This window comes from Lathyrus oleraceus, chromosome 6 (genome assembly GCF_024323335.1).
Source record: "Lathyrus oleraceus cultivar Zhongwan6 chromosome 6, CAAS_Psat_ZW6_1.0, whole genome shotgun sequence".
Classification (NCBI taxonomy): domain Eukaryota; kingdom Viridiplantae; phylum Streptophyta; class Magnoliopsida; order Fabales; family Fabaceae; genus Lathyrus; species Lathyrus oleraceus.
The window spans coordinates 423,391,732-423,407,303 of record NC_066584.1 but is presented as its reverse complement, the minus strand read 5'-3'; the positions used below and the strand labels follow the sequence as shown (position 1 = coordinate 423,407,303).

Here is a 15,572-nt window from a genome sequence, read left to right as displayed (position 1 = left end):
TAATTTTTCGGACACTTTTACGCTCAATTTTTATTCTTATTCAATCATTTTATTTTTATTTGTTTATCAAAACATTCAGAAAAATTAAATAGGAATTTTCATGTCTTCATTTTATTTTTATCATTTTTATTTAAAAATGTGTGAATTTTAGTTGTTTTAATTAATTTAATCTCATTTAAATTAATTAAAGCTTCTAGAAGGGGTAACTTTGATATTTTAATTATGTATGCTTCTTTGATTTAATCTAAAACATTTATTCAAATTAATCAATACCCCATGTTTACTATCCATGCCCATTTCTATTATCCAATAAGAAAATATAATTAAATGAATAAAATTAATAAAGAGAAATAAAAAACCTTTCCCTTTAAAAGAGAATCACTGACAACTAGTGGGAGGATTTTTCTTCATGCATATTGGGATAATCCACTCTCTTAGTGGACACGTGGCAGTCAATTAGAGGGGGAATCAAAAAACTGTTTTTTTATTTAACCTTATCCAAACGTTGCTTTGAGCGAGGAACCCCCTCTCACAAATTATGCCTCTCTCGATCTCATTTTGGATTTAAGAGAAAAAACTCATACGCGACCCTCTTATCCTATTCACCACTTTTTTTTTCTTCAGATCCACCTCCTTCTCCCTCCGTTTTGTAGCACCATAACACCACCCCAAACACCACCATCTGCTTCCATGCCCTCCACCTTCACCACTGAAATCCACCCATCTCTCATCGTTGAAGTACAAGCAATAAAATCTCCTACATTACCCTTATGCTTCTCTCTTCCAACTACCCTTCCTTCCTTCTCACTACCTAATAACCCAAACACCACCACCACCACCACCGTGAGATTCCATCTCAAGCTCTATTAAACTCTCTCTGTCTCCTTATGCCTTCACCACACCTCATCACTTTAACCACAACATAATTTTAAATTTGAATATCGAACCTCCATCGTGTTAACTCACCTCTGAAGCAACCAGTCACCACTATCTTTCAACAAAACGATAAACCACTTCCACAACAAAAGCATCATCGCATCGGAACATACTGCCTCCATTTCATCTCCACCACCTGCATAAACTTCTTACAATAACAACCACAACCACCATCGAATATCACCATTGCCTCCCTTGGCCGCGGAAGCCACCGTGAACCGCCTGTCACCACCATGAAATTCTCTACGTTCACCATCCCTCTTCAACCTTTAGCCACAACCATAACCTTTGAAACTTCCTCTGTTGTAAAATTCCATACACTTTTAGTTCCATCCATACTCTTCACCGCACGCGGCACACCCCTTTAGTCGTTTGGAGCTTCACAGGAGAAACCTCTTTTGGTGACATCTTTTCTCTGTCGCGATCTAAAGTTTCTTACTACCACCACCTTAACATCTACTAACAACTCTTCTTCTTTTTGTAAACGAAAGTGAGCTTAGCTCATCTCACTGCTTGTATATAGGGATGATAGTGGATGGTAGATATTCAGCTTCTTACTCTCCGCTCAAAAGACATTGTCGTGTTTATTATATGTTAAAACACTATATTTGCACTTGCTGCATAAGTTCATTGTGATTTGAATTTCTATTTGCTACATAACTTTGATAGTATTATGATCATTTAGTTGTTGTTCCAAAGTTAATAATACATATATCTAGTGTTTGTGCAAATCAAAGTGACCTCTAATGCATAATTTAAGCCGGCTTCGCTACCCACTAATAAATCATTCATGGCAGCAACTTTCAACATCGCGATAACGACGTGCATTGTGTTTACCTTTGTATTATTATGTTTTGTGTATGTTTTTCAATTCGATTTCATGGCGGTGTTAATGTTTCTTGCTATTTGTGTTTTATACTGTAATGAACATTGTAAATAAATCATGTATATTGCTATTGTTTCTGTTGATTGTGTTGCGTTGTGATAAGCCGGACTTTGATCCGCAGATTCGACGATTATATATTGTTATGCCGCTAATTTTTCTTTCGATATATTAATGTAACATTATTGTTGCATCTTAAGTTATTTTGATTCAAAGAGTGTAATATTCAGTTTCAGATTATAATGATGCAAATAATATTGGTTTGCTATTGTTTAATTTCATTACATTTAAGATCGGACTTTGATCCCCGAATTCGACATTTTTATGTCGTTATGCCGCTAAAATTTCTATCCATTAATTTAGTATTTTTGTCGTGTTTCGGTCCTTACGTACGACACTTCGATTCCATTGTCGCTATGTACAAACCGACTTTGAGCACATTTGGCTTCAATCATCTTGCACTCAATATTCTCGCTTATTTATTTTTAATTAAATTAATTAATTAATTAAAGTTTTAATTAATTAGATAATTTTGTTAATCAATTTTAATTAACTTGATTATTTTATTTAATTGAATATTTTTGATAATTAATCTTAATTAGTTTAATTAATCGATTTAAATGAATTTTAATCAATAATTTTGCTAATTAAAAAATTGATCGACTTATATCATCATCATTTCAAAACCGTTTATATACCATTTCAACAACCATTTTCATAACTTAACTCACTCCGCATACACAAATCAAATGTTTGATCCAACGTCAAGCCATTTTCCCAATCAAATTCAAAAACATCAAATTCTTAGTAAACACTTTTCAATAAAGATGAAAAAGAAACGTGGTAGTTATCAAGAGCTCCAATAGTTAGTATTCGAGATGGTTATCTCGTCCATCCTAGCTCTCACCATCTATTAAAACTTTTAACATTTTTTTTCGCGCAAACCTTTCCTAAATAAAAATCTCAAAAACATCTACAAATATCAAATCATTTTGCAAATAAGATGGAAAAGGAAAGTATTAATTACCACGAGCTCCTGAGGTTAGGATTTAAGATGGTTATCTCGCCCACCCAAGTTCTCGCCATCACTTAAAATACACCAAACAACTCAAACTCTTTCTTTTGTCTTCGTGTGATCTTTTAGCTCTTTCATAAACGTAAGATATTGTGTCTTGAGATGACGTAAAATATTTCTTCATCCACAACTATTTGAGTTGAGATAACTTGCATTTTTCTCGTGAATGTTGATATGTGGAAATCCATTCAATATGATGCAAATGCCTTCTCTTCACTTGTTTTGGATAAAACAATGTTTTCTGTCGAATGCGGCTAAATATCTTTTCACTAAAATCGACCAACAAACAAACATTTTCTACCCAGAATTGCGTAGCCTTGAATTCTCTATTGCACCCGGAGATACGTAGGAGCAGGGTTTTGAAATCTTGTCATGTACATTAATAAAAAAAATCTAAAAGCATTTTCTCTTTTCTTCTTGCACCCAAATCATTAAAAAAAACTTTTCGGCCCATTATTTTCCCCTTTCAATAACTTGAGAAGCCTAACATTTCTAAGCTAACATTAACATGCACAACTATCTAAATGGTTCACGTTAAGTACAGCGAACGTGAAAGGTGTTAATACACTCCCCTTACATAATCGACTCCTGAACCCTGATTTAGTTACGATGACCATATCTTATCCTTTCATTTAGAGGTTTTATTAATATTTTGCCTTTCCCCTGTTTGGGAATAAATAAAGTTCGGTGACGATTATGTTTAGTCCATCCGGCGAGCGTACGACTGCACTTCGTGAGCGTCATATTCTTATTTTTTGAGGTACAATATTAGGCCTTTTTAAAAAATATGCAAATCATTCTATGTGAGTGTTATCATATTGATCATCTTATCTTTGCAAATCGCATATGTGTGTTATATTGGTTTATGCGTGATTCAAGATACTTCTCATGAATTGCTTTGTTTCTTTTTGATGTTGTCAGTAAAAGCAAGATGAAGTTGGGATGCATATGTTTAGGATGCGCTTTTAATTGCAAACACATTGTATCAAGTTTTTCCATCATCAAAAAGTGGGAGTATGTGAGTGCAACTTCTGTTAGATGTGTTTTATGTGATGTCAAAGCTATGATACTTTAGTGTTAATAAATATTGGACGATATTCTCTGATTCTCTATGTGCATCTTAGCATTAGGAAGCATAAAAGAATTTGGAAACAACTAATAAAAGGTCTCATGCAACAAACATGCATGAAAAATCAGCTTTTGTGAAAAATGACATTACAGGTCGACCTACGGAATTTTTTTCTTAACTATAGGTCAATACATGTATTTTATAAGTCGACACGTATGTTGCAGTATTAAAGCTTGTAGCTTTTGTTTCATGTGCCGACTCTTTAGGTCCATACATATGGAGCATCATAGGTCAACACATGACCTTAGACAGGTCGACCTATGCATCAAACATGTCGACCGTTGACTTTTATAGGTCAACCTATACGATGTGTTTTTTTTAAATCATATTTTTCTCAAGTCCTTTGCATTCCTTTTTTCCCCTAAATCACTCATGCATATTAAATACTTCATACATGCATCATTGTCTAGTAAAGTTTCGAGAGTGAGTAAAACCTACATGAATCCAGGATTTCAAATCATTCTCATCATCTACAACTCTATATATGCATACACACAATCAAACTACACATAAGCATTTTTTAATTGCGTGTCATATAGATTAGGGTTGATAACATCCAATTAGGTTTATTGTACCGAGAATATTGGGTTGAGAACTTTAAGGGATTCAAATCAGAAAACCGAGTTGGGGTTTTCTATCAAGATCTCTTAGGGTTTGAAGGTTTTGGACAAGATTATACAATTCTGATCTAATCGAGTGAAAGTCTTGGGATAAGGGGTGCCTTGCAAGGGAGTAGCGTGATACGGTAGATTGTGTTGGAAAATATTAGGTTTCAACAAGTGTGCATTTAGGATTAATTAAACTAGGTGAAAACCTTAGGACAAGAAGTGCCTTGCAAGGAAGTAGCAAGAACAAGTGAATTAAATCGACATTGTTGGTTACTTGATCAATCTTTGATAAAGGGTTTTGGAGGTGGTATAGTCAACATCAAACTTAAGGTTTGTACAATTCGATTTCTTGATCTCTTGTATATACACATTTTGCAAAGTAAGATTTATTATAATATCTCAACTCAAATTTGAATTAAGGGTAGACATATCCATAATGAGGTCGATTGGGGAACTGCCTAAACAAATCCTCGTGTAATCTCTCTCTCTCTCTCTCTCTCTCTCTCTCTCTCTCTCTCTCTCTCTCCATCTCTTTTATTTTACGGTTTGCAAATTATCGACTGCATTTATCATTTGACCAATATTGTTTGGATCGTAATTTCGAATGAATTTTGAAATTTGTGTTGTTGTGTAGATCATTAATCATTTGGTTATGATTGGATTTCTAAGAACAACAAACACCACATAAAGTTCCAAACATTATTAATCGTATACTAAGTGTTCGACAAATTGCTTGACTTAATTTTGCATGTGATTTGTTCATTGGATTTAGACTTTTCCTAATTTATTGTATTCAACTAGTTGTGATTAGTTATTGATGATTCACTTATGGATTATTATCATTGCATTGACATCTCTACGCATATACGAGCTTTTTGATAGTAGGTTCGATTACACGATTTTTTGATTCGAGAAATTTTTGAATCTTGCTTTCGCGTTATAAACTTTTTCAAAACCAATTTTAGTTCAAGTTTTAAACTTGTGATCTATTCACCCCCCCCCCCCCTTTAGATCTAGGTCTACCATTTAACACTTATTACAGGTTGTTGCAAGTAGGAAATGTTGTTTGTCTATTTATTGGAAATGTCTTTTGAATCAGTGTCATTCAAAGTCCACCATAGGTTTGGTGTTTATGTTAGAAAGATTGTAGGAGAGCTCTTGGTGTAAGGCTTGTATAAAGATTCTAACATAGGTAAATCTCTCTCAGGGTGTGAGGGTACTGAAGTACTCTAGTTGGGAAAGAGGAACCAAGATATATCATTGTGTAATTTACTTTACTCCCTTAAATTTTTTGCATATCACTTTTATCACTTGAACTAGAAAATTAAGACATATCATAAACTAGTAAATAAACCAGTATAAATTACAAGACAAAAATAAGTTTGTTACTTTACTCTAAAATTCTTGTAAACCTAATTCACCCCCCCCCCCCCTCTCATAGGTTCACTCTAAAAAGATTCATAAAAGTAGGTTAACTTAACTTGCTCATAAAGATTCATAAATGGCTTATGCAAATCCGATTTTTAGAGACGGTGGTAGCATCAATAAGCATCCTTTATTCTGTGAAGAATATTTTGATTTTGGAAAATCCGAATGAAAGCACATATTGAAGCACAAGGAGATGAAGTTTCGGATGTTGTAGTAAATTATGTTTTCGTTCCTACTAGTGTTGTCAATGGCGTTGGTACACCCAAAATAAAAAATTTGTGGGATGAAAATGATAAGAAAAAAGTTATCTTCAACAAGAAAGCAATAAACTTACTTCAAGGAGCACTAAGCATGGATTAATTCTTCTGAGTCACTCAATGCACAATGGCAAAACAAATATGTGATACATTAGTAGTCACTCATGAAGGAACTGCTAAAGTAAAAAGATCAAGATTGAACATTTTATGTCAAGAATATGAATTGTTCAGAATACAACCCCAAAAATCAATTATTAACTTGCACAAAAGATTTGTGCACTTGACAAATCACTTCATGGCTCTTGGTAAGACTTTTTCTAATGATGAAATGTATCTTAAAGTACTTAAATCTTTGACTAGAACATGGCAAATGTAAGTGACGATGATATCGGAAAATAGGAGTTTATCCAATATGTCATCCACACCATTGTTCGGAAAACTCCAAGAGCATGAGATAGAACTCGAAAGATTGGAAAATCATGAAGATCGAGTAAATAACTCAAGGATACTGCCTTAAAGATTAGAATCAAATATCATTATATAAATCAAGAAGATGAATCCACTATTGATGAAGATTATGATCATATCAAAAAGATTAAAAACTCTTAAGAAAAGAAAGGAAAAATAATATCATTCATAAAGAAGCACCGATAAGGAAGGTTACTTGATTTGAATATGGAGAAAGAGGACATGTCAATAGTGAATAACCTACACTTCAAAAGAAGAATAAATTCAAGAGCAAGAAGGACAAAAGGTCAAAGAAATCATATGTAGCATGGGATGACAATGAAAATAAGTTCTTCTTCAGATGAATATCATGCAATCAAGGAATTGATGGCATCACATCATTCAAGTGATGAGGATTATGAGGTTAGTGATTATGAATTTGCTTATACACCTTCATATGATGAATTACTAAGAGCTTTTAATGAATTACATGATGGATTTTTGAAACTTTCTATAACATTTTCAAAGCAAAAGAAAACTATTTTAAATTTAGAAAGTGAGGCTAATATCACAAAGTGGAGTTAGAGTTAATAAAAAATTCAACATGCAATAATTATATTTTTTTTAGTAAACAATTGTAGAATTAAACGAAGTCATTGCCAAATATGAAAAGGGGCAAATCAGCTTGGATAATGTGTCAAGTAGTCAAAGATTTTCAAATAATAAATTTGGATTTTGTTTTTCTAATTTTGATAAACCTAGTACAAGTCCAACTATCTTCATAAAGGCTACTAGCAAATTCAATAATAAGGAATCAAATAAAGAACATGTTGTAAGTCATCATAAAAGGCCTTATGATAGAAATAAATTTTATGTAAATAAAAGGAATCATGTTTTTAGACCTATTTGTTTTTATTGCAATGCAAAAGGACATACCTTTAATGTTTGCTATATAAGAAATTGTCGTATTCTTTATAGTGAGTATGTATGGGTAAGAAAGGAATATAACCCAATAGGACCAATGAATATTGGGTACCAAAGCACTATTAATTATTTTTTAGGTATTTGAAGATCACATGCTAGAATTATAAGTCAAGGTTGATCTTTCAAGATAAAAGACAATTTGATATGATAATTTAAAAAGTTTCATTGAATGAAAGATGTTTTGAAAAAACATCAACATTGATATCATCTCTGACTTCATATGATAGTATTGCAAAGAAGATAAGTCCTTTTTTGTTTAATGTATCATTTCCCTTATATTATTATACTTCTTTGCGATTTTACTCCTTTTCTTTTTGATAATGTCAAAAGGGGAAAATATATGGTTGTTTTTGTTGTTTTTTAGGATACCAAAGATATCATAACATATATTGCAAAAGAAAAGGGGGGATATTCAGGATAAATAGAGATATACAAGATGGGGGGAAAATTAAATATCAAGCAAAAACTTCCCATCAAAAGGTTTTGTCATCATAAAAAATGGGGATATTGTGAAGAAGATATGTTCATCCTTCTTAGCATGATTTTGACGAAGACAAAAGGATATCATAAGAAGAAAGATCAAAAAAGAAAAAGAATGAATCAAGTTTCAAGTTTATGTCAATATTTTGATTTCAATGAGATTGGATCATAAACAAAGGTATAATGTCTAAATCAATGGTTATAGACATAAGATGCTAAAAAATTAATGATAAACTTTTAAGCATGAATTGGTTCGAGTTTCATCTCATAAGAAAGCAACAATTCCTTTTTTAAAACATGACAATTGATTGTCACCAGGCTACAATCGATTGTCACTTATTTGTCATATATCTCTTGACAGCGAAAAAATTCCATTTTCTGAGCATAACAACCGATTGTCATCCTGATGCAATCAATTGCCACTATGAAAAAGTGTTGAGAATTTCAATGTTTATATTCTATTGACTTGTTCATTGAAGGAGAATAATAAACTTTTCATACATCCTAAAATCAACAAAGTATCAATTTCATCACAGTCGCTGCAAGTCTATTTATAATATATTTTATACAAATTGTTGTATATTTCACTAAGTGTGTGGTGATTATTTATCTATAAGAAAGTGTTGTACTTATTATAGGCTGTTAAAAATAGGAAAGGTCTTTTGAATCAATGTGATTCAAAGTCCATCATAGGTTTGGTGATTATGTTAGAAAGATTGTAGAAAAGGTCTTGGTGTAAGGCTTGTATAAAGATTCTAACATAGTGAAATCTCTCACGAGGTGTAAGGGGACTGGAGTACTCTTGTTTGAAAAGAGGAACCATGATTTATCATTGTGCATGAACCTAACACTTTTTATTGATCTTGCAGAATAAATGTCTTGGCTCTATGAAGAGAGTATAAGATCTCGTTTGTGGATGCTCAAGACATGATATGTGTGACATCTCCTTATTTCCTTGACTTTGTGGCAATGAAGAAGGGTTGTGTTACCAAGGAGGTCAATATTTAGTGTTTTTTTAATTGGTAAAAATATGTTGATTACTACTAATGTTTCCTATCCGAGAAATATCAGAAAATGTATTATATTTCGTGATGTAGGTTTATCTTCAATAAGACATACTCAAGTACATCGAATAAGGGATTTATCAACCTAAGTCGATGAAGATTGAAGAGGAGTAAGATAACTATCATGATATGGACAAGAATGAAAGTCCAATCATAAAGGATGATTAACAAGTCAATAACCTTCTTGTATACATTATTAATCACACTTTCGAGTACTTTGTCAAAGTGAAAATTGGTAAGAGCATTGATATCAAAAGGTTTTGTGGCACGTTTATCATTTACTCCAACTTTCGTTTAAGAGTTCCTTGTGCAATGCATGTGCATCCCCCGTCATTCGTACGCTGAGGTAATATCGTTTCAATTTTCGCTTTGTAAGTAAGATCTTTCTTTTACCTATTTATTTTTCAAAGTTTGCACTTGTTCCAAAGAGTTCAAGTTTATGTCGATGATATCATTTTTTATTCCACTAGCATGCAACTTGTCACAGAGTTTTCTAAGATAATGCAAGGTGAATTTGAGATGAGTCTCATGGGGGAGTTGAATTACTTTCTCGCTCTTCAAATCAAACAACTCAACAAATGGGACATTCATGTGTTAAATAAAATATTACAACAAATTACTAAAGAGATTTGGTATGGAAGATGCAAAATCAATTGATACTCCAATGCCCACAAATGGAATTAGGGATACTTGATATATCAAATATTGCATAAACATGATTTGTTGTATGCACTTTATATACTTTTTCTCTAACTTTCCTTTAAATTTCTATCATATAAGAGTGCAACATTCATCAATTCATAAGCGAGGTAATATTGTTCCATTTTCCCTTTTGTAAGTAAGCTTTTGCTTTTGCATGTTGATTATGTTCCAAATGATTAATATTCTTGATGTATGAAATGATAAACAAATGTTCACTTCCAATTTTTTTTATTGGTGTATGTCAATTTATACGCTTATACTGACTTTGTGTTATTCTTCCTTCTTACTTGAAATAATGTTGCTTTAAATGCTTGTATTTATGTTTATGCACGTTTTTTCAATATGTAAATCATTTTATGTGAGTGTTATTGTATTGATGATCTTATATTTGAAAATGCCTATGTGTGTTATATTGGTTTATATATGATATAAAATACTTCTCATGGATTTTTTTATCTCTTTTTGATGTTGTCAAAGGGGGAAAAGCATATGTAAGATGAAGTTGAGATGCATACATTCAGAGGGAGCCTTCATGAAGACACAAAACACATCGTCTCAAGTTTTGCCATCATAAAAAAAGGGAGTATATGAGTGCAACTTTCTGTTAGATGTATTTTATATGATGTCAAAACTATGATACTTTAACGTTTATGTATATTGGACGGTAACCTTTAAGTATTAATGTACATCTAAGCATTAGGGAGCATAAAAATATTATGAAGTGAGTTAGAAATGAATTGGAAAATGTTTAATGCATCAAAAACAAGTTTTTTATGGGCAAAACAACCTATGTGTTGACTGCATAGGTCGACACAAGTACTACATTTTTAAAGCCTGTGGTATGTGCTAATTGCATAGGTCGGTGCATATGATTTTTTGGTCGGGTTATGTACTCCATTTTTAAAGCATGTAGCATGTACTGACTGCATAGGTCGACGTATGACCTATACAGGTCAACACATACGATTTTCAGGTTGGCTCACGTACTATGTTTTTAAAACCTATGGCCTCTGTTAGATGTGCCTCCTCTACAGGTCGGTACATGACCTATACAAGTCGACGCATGACCTATACAGGTCAACACATGACTTACATAGGTCGACACATACAACATATTTTTCCAAAAATTCACAACTTTTTCAAATAATTTGCATTCCTTTTGCCTCCAAACATGCATGCATATAAATACTTCATACATGCATCATTTCTAGCAAGGTTTCTAAAGAGTAAAACCTACACGAAACCAGGATTTCAAAGCATTCTCATCATCTTCAATATCATTATATGCATACACACAATCAAACTAGACATAATCATTTTTTGATTAAGTGTCATCTAGAATTAGGGTTGATAACGTCCAATTTAGGTTGATTGTACTATAAATTGGGTTAAGATCTTTGAGGGTTTCAAATCAGAAAACTGAGTTAGGGTTTTCCTTCAAGATCGTTTAGGGTTTGAAGGTTTTAGAGAAGATGACACAATCTGGATCCGATCGAGTGAAGCCTTTGAAGAATGATAGGTCCTTACAAAGGAGTAGCGTGAGACGGTGGATCGTATTGGTAAATCTTGGGTTTCAGCAATTGCGTGTTTTGAATTCGATCGAGTGAAAATTTTGAAGAACAATGAGTTTCTTGCAAAGAAGTAGCGTGAGGTGGTGAATCAAATCGATATTGTTGGGTTACTTTATCGAGATTTAATAAAGGGAAGAGAATATGTCATAATCAACATCAACCTTAGGATTTGTAGTGTTGGATTGCTACATCTCTCTTGTATACATACATTTGCAAAATAAGGTTAATTTTATTATCTCAATTCGAGTTCGAATTGGGAACTGCCTAGACAAATCCTTGTGTACTATCTCTTTCTATCTCTCTTTTATTTTTGTTTTGCAAATTGTTGATTTCATTTATCGTGCGATCAATTCATTTGGATAATATTTTTTATTACATTTTAAAATTGACGTTGTTTAGTTGATCACAATTCTTTAGGTTGTGATTGGATTTTAAGATAAACAATACCACATAAAATTCCAAACAATATCGATTGCATACTCGGTGTTCAACAAATTGTCTCAATTGATTTTTGTGTGAATTATCATTGAAAGTAGACCATCCTTATTGCTTTGCATTCAACTAGTTGTGACTAATTCTATTTGATCAATTTGTGATTCATTATCATAATGTGATTATTTTATGCATATCCGAGCTTTTTGATAGCAGATTCGGTTAGACGATTTTGTTCTGGGATACTTCCGCTTGCCATAAATTTTTCAAAATTATTTTTTGTCAAAGTTTTAAACTAGTGATTTATTCCATCCTCTCTAGATCTAAGTCTATCGTCTTACAAATTTGCTAAGAGGTGGCAAAACGGGTCCGACTCGTTGGACATGCTCATTTTTCCCACACTTTAGTACGAGACGGGTTAGAGTTTAGTCTTGCACATTCTAATGTGTCCGTCATGCCCTATCCCTTTTTTTTTGCAAATTTTTGCGGACATATGCATTAACATAAATTTTGTATTTTTGGAGATAAGTAAAACAGTATAAATCCTCCTATACTTATTAGAAACATAGAAAATCCCAGGATGCTTAAGCAACAACACATTCAACTTATCAGGCAAAAAAAACTCTCTTTTGAAATGACCCAATTTCATAATTGAAACCTTCTTCCAAAGAGTCAATGACAACAACTCATGAACCAAACCCACATTCCTCTTCTCCATCTCCTTCGACCCTTCCACCAAAACTCTCGGATCCGAATACGGCGAAACATAAGGAATCGATTCAAATTCACGAAATTTCTCCAACGATTTCACCCAACTAGAAGGCAAACAACACGAAAAATTTGGCTCCACACCTTTTCTCAAAGCGGAAGCATCAACTTCCGAAACTGCAAAATTAGGGTTCCAATGAATCAGCTCAATCGCCATAGAGCTTCTCCTACCACTCCCATTAACAATCCGAAAGAAATCAGGATATCTCGGCACTATTCGAATCAAATAATCATCAGGAAACCCTAAACTGCTTTTGATTTCGTTGATCTTGATAACATTGAGGGTATTATTAAACGAAAGCATGAGAAGTTTCGCGAGACGCTGAGCGAAAACAGGATCAAGTGAATCTTTGATGGTTTGTTCTTGATGAACGAGATTGATCATACGTTTGGTGAGACGAATGCGATTTTGGTGAAGTTCGAAACAAGAAGGGTATTTGGAAATCCAATTGAGGGATTTACCTTGAAGATCTAGGGTTTTGAATTTCTTCTGAAGAGTTTCGATTGGGATTTCGTTGTTAGGGTAACGGAGGATTATGTTTTTGATTTGGTTGTTTACTACCCATCGTCGGTTTCGTGAGAGTGCTGATTCTAAGTCTGGGTCCTTATTCATTGACCATAGACAAAAGTGTCTTCGGAGAATGGGGAAGTTTGGTTGTGATTGAGGTGAAGTTGCTCGGAGAATGGTAACGTTGGTTTTATGAAGCAACATTGCTTCTTTACTGGTATGAATGTCTGAGAGTGTGATACACTGAGGAATAGAAAAACATATACGTTGATGTATGCTTCAAGATGAATGGTCATACAAGTGTTGAGACTTGCATCAAGAAGGCTCTTTTTCATTGTTTCGAGGCCCCTCGGTGGTCATCCGAGTTGGGGAAGAGATGAGAGGCATGTTGAGGGGGAGTGACTTATTTTGAGAACACGCGCATTAATATGCTTGTTTTGTCATCAAAACATTTTGGTGTAAATCTTTTATTTGACCCTAGACTTGGAGGATATGGATAATATTATTAGAGTGCTCGAATGACGTTACAATATCAAGATCAAATATATTGGTCTTTTTTTTTTTAGATTGGGGCCCACTAGTTGCCAAGATCGACTTTTTTTTTGTTTTGTTTGCAAAGTGTTTATTTTTTTGGTGTTTCTTGTTGTCTTTGAATTATCGCATCTTTTTTCTTCTTCTTGGACTTTCTTCTTTTGCTATGACGTTTCTCTCGGAGTTGAGATTCAACTCCCTCTTTTTTGGAACATGTGGGTACCTTAAGGTAACAGTCTTTTCCTTTTACAAGTTCATTTGTTATTGGGTAATGCTAACTTGTGCCCCAAGGGCACATGTTAAGAAACCTACAAATAGAAAATTTGTTTTGAAAAAATAAATAAAATTATTAATGATAAGTTTCTAATAAATTCAATACACATTTTCGAAGAATTTGTTTCTATATTCATCTCTTAACTTGTGCCCTTGGGGCACAAGTTAGCATTACCCTTTGTTATTTACTTGTTATATAGGTACAAATGCTATGGGAAACCAAAGGCCTCATACTATCGTGAAGGAGGGAAGCATCCTTACGAGTATTGACCTCGAGGAGGTTGCTAGATGATTTACTTTTCTAACTTTGCATGTAGCTAGAAAATCCCAGGATGCTTAAGCAACAACACATTCAACTTATCAGGCAAAAAAAACTCTCTTTTGAAATGACCAAATTTCATAATTGAAACCTTCTTCCAAAGAGTCAATGACAACAACTCATGAACCAAACCCATATTCCTCTTCTCCATCTCCTTCGACCCTTCCACCAAACCTCTCCGATCCGAATACGACGAAACATAAGGAACCGATTCAAATTCACGAAATTTCTCCAACGATTTCACCCAACTAGAAGGCAAATAACACGAAAAATTTGGCTCCACACCTTTTCTCAAAGCGGAAGCTTCAACTTCCGAAACTGCAAAATTAGGGTTCCAATGAATCAGCTCAATCGCCATAGAGCTTCTCCTACCACTCCCATTAACAATCCGAAACAAATCAGGATATCTCGGCACGATTTGAATCAAATAATCATCAGGAAACCCTAAACTGTGTTTGATTTCGTTGATCTTGATAACATTGAGGGTATTATTAAACGAAAGCAAGAGAAGTTTCGCGAGATGCTGAGCGAAAACAGGATCAAGCGAATCTTTGATGGTTTGTTCTTGATGAACGAGATTGATCATACGTTTGGTGAGACGAATGCGATTTTTGTGAAGTTCGAAACAAGAAGGGTATTTGGAAATCCAATTGAGGGCTTTACCTTGAAGATATAGGGTTTTGAATTTCTTCTGAAGAGTTTCGATTGGGATTTCGTTGTTAGGGTAACGGAGGATTATGTTTTTGATTTGGTTGTTTACTACCCATCGTCGATTTCGTGAGAGTGTTGATTCTAAGTCTGGGTCCTTTTTCATTGACCATAGACAAAAGTGTCTTCGGAGAATGGGGAAGTTTGGTTGTGATTGAGGTGAAGTTGCTCGGAGAATGGTAACGTTGGTTTTATGAAGCAACATTGCTTCTTTACTGGTATGAATGTCTGAGAGTGTGACACCGACATTAAGAAATTTTGTAAAGGTTTACCCGTTCGTCATCTTTAGACATGACAAATTATGAATTGAGTCTTCGAATTAGATTGTCTTAATGGATGGTTTCTTCTTAAAATTTTTATCGACTAGAAAAAAAAATCTTTTTCATTAACACATTACAAAAAAATTGACATATCTAACCAAAAACTTTTTGATATAAATTCCTCAGGTATATATTATTATTTTTTAATT

The 15,572-nt window shown here is 33.5% G+C and overlaps 2 protein-coding genes across 2 annotated transcripts; both read right to left on the bottom strand.

Annotated features, from left to right (window-relative positions):
- Positions 1-12,414: 12,414 nt before the first annotated feature.
- LOC127096031 (protein WHAT'S THIS FACTOR 1 homolog, chloroplastic) lies at positions 12,415-13,556 on the bottom strand. Its single transcript, XM_051034658.1, has one exon. The coding sequence runs from the start codon at positions 13,474-13,476 to the stop codon at positions 12,415-12,417; it is 1,062 nt and encodes a 353-aa protein (XP_050890615.1). The 5' UTR covers positions 13,477-13,556.
- Positions 13,557-14,393: 837 nt separating this feature from the next.
- LOC127097592 (protein WHAT'S THIS FACTOR 1 homolog, chloroplastic-like) lies at positions 14,394-15,308 on the bottom strand. Its single transcript, XM_051036092.1, has one exon. It carries the CDS (start codon positions 15,306-15,308, stop codon positions 14,394-14,396), a length of 915 nt encoding a protein of 304 aa, XP_050892049.1.
- Between the last annotated feature and the right edge of the window lie 264 nt (positions 15,309-15,572).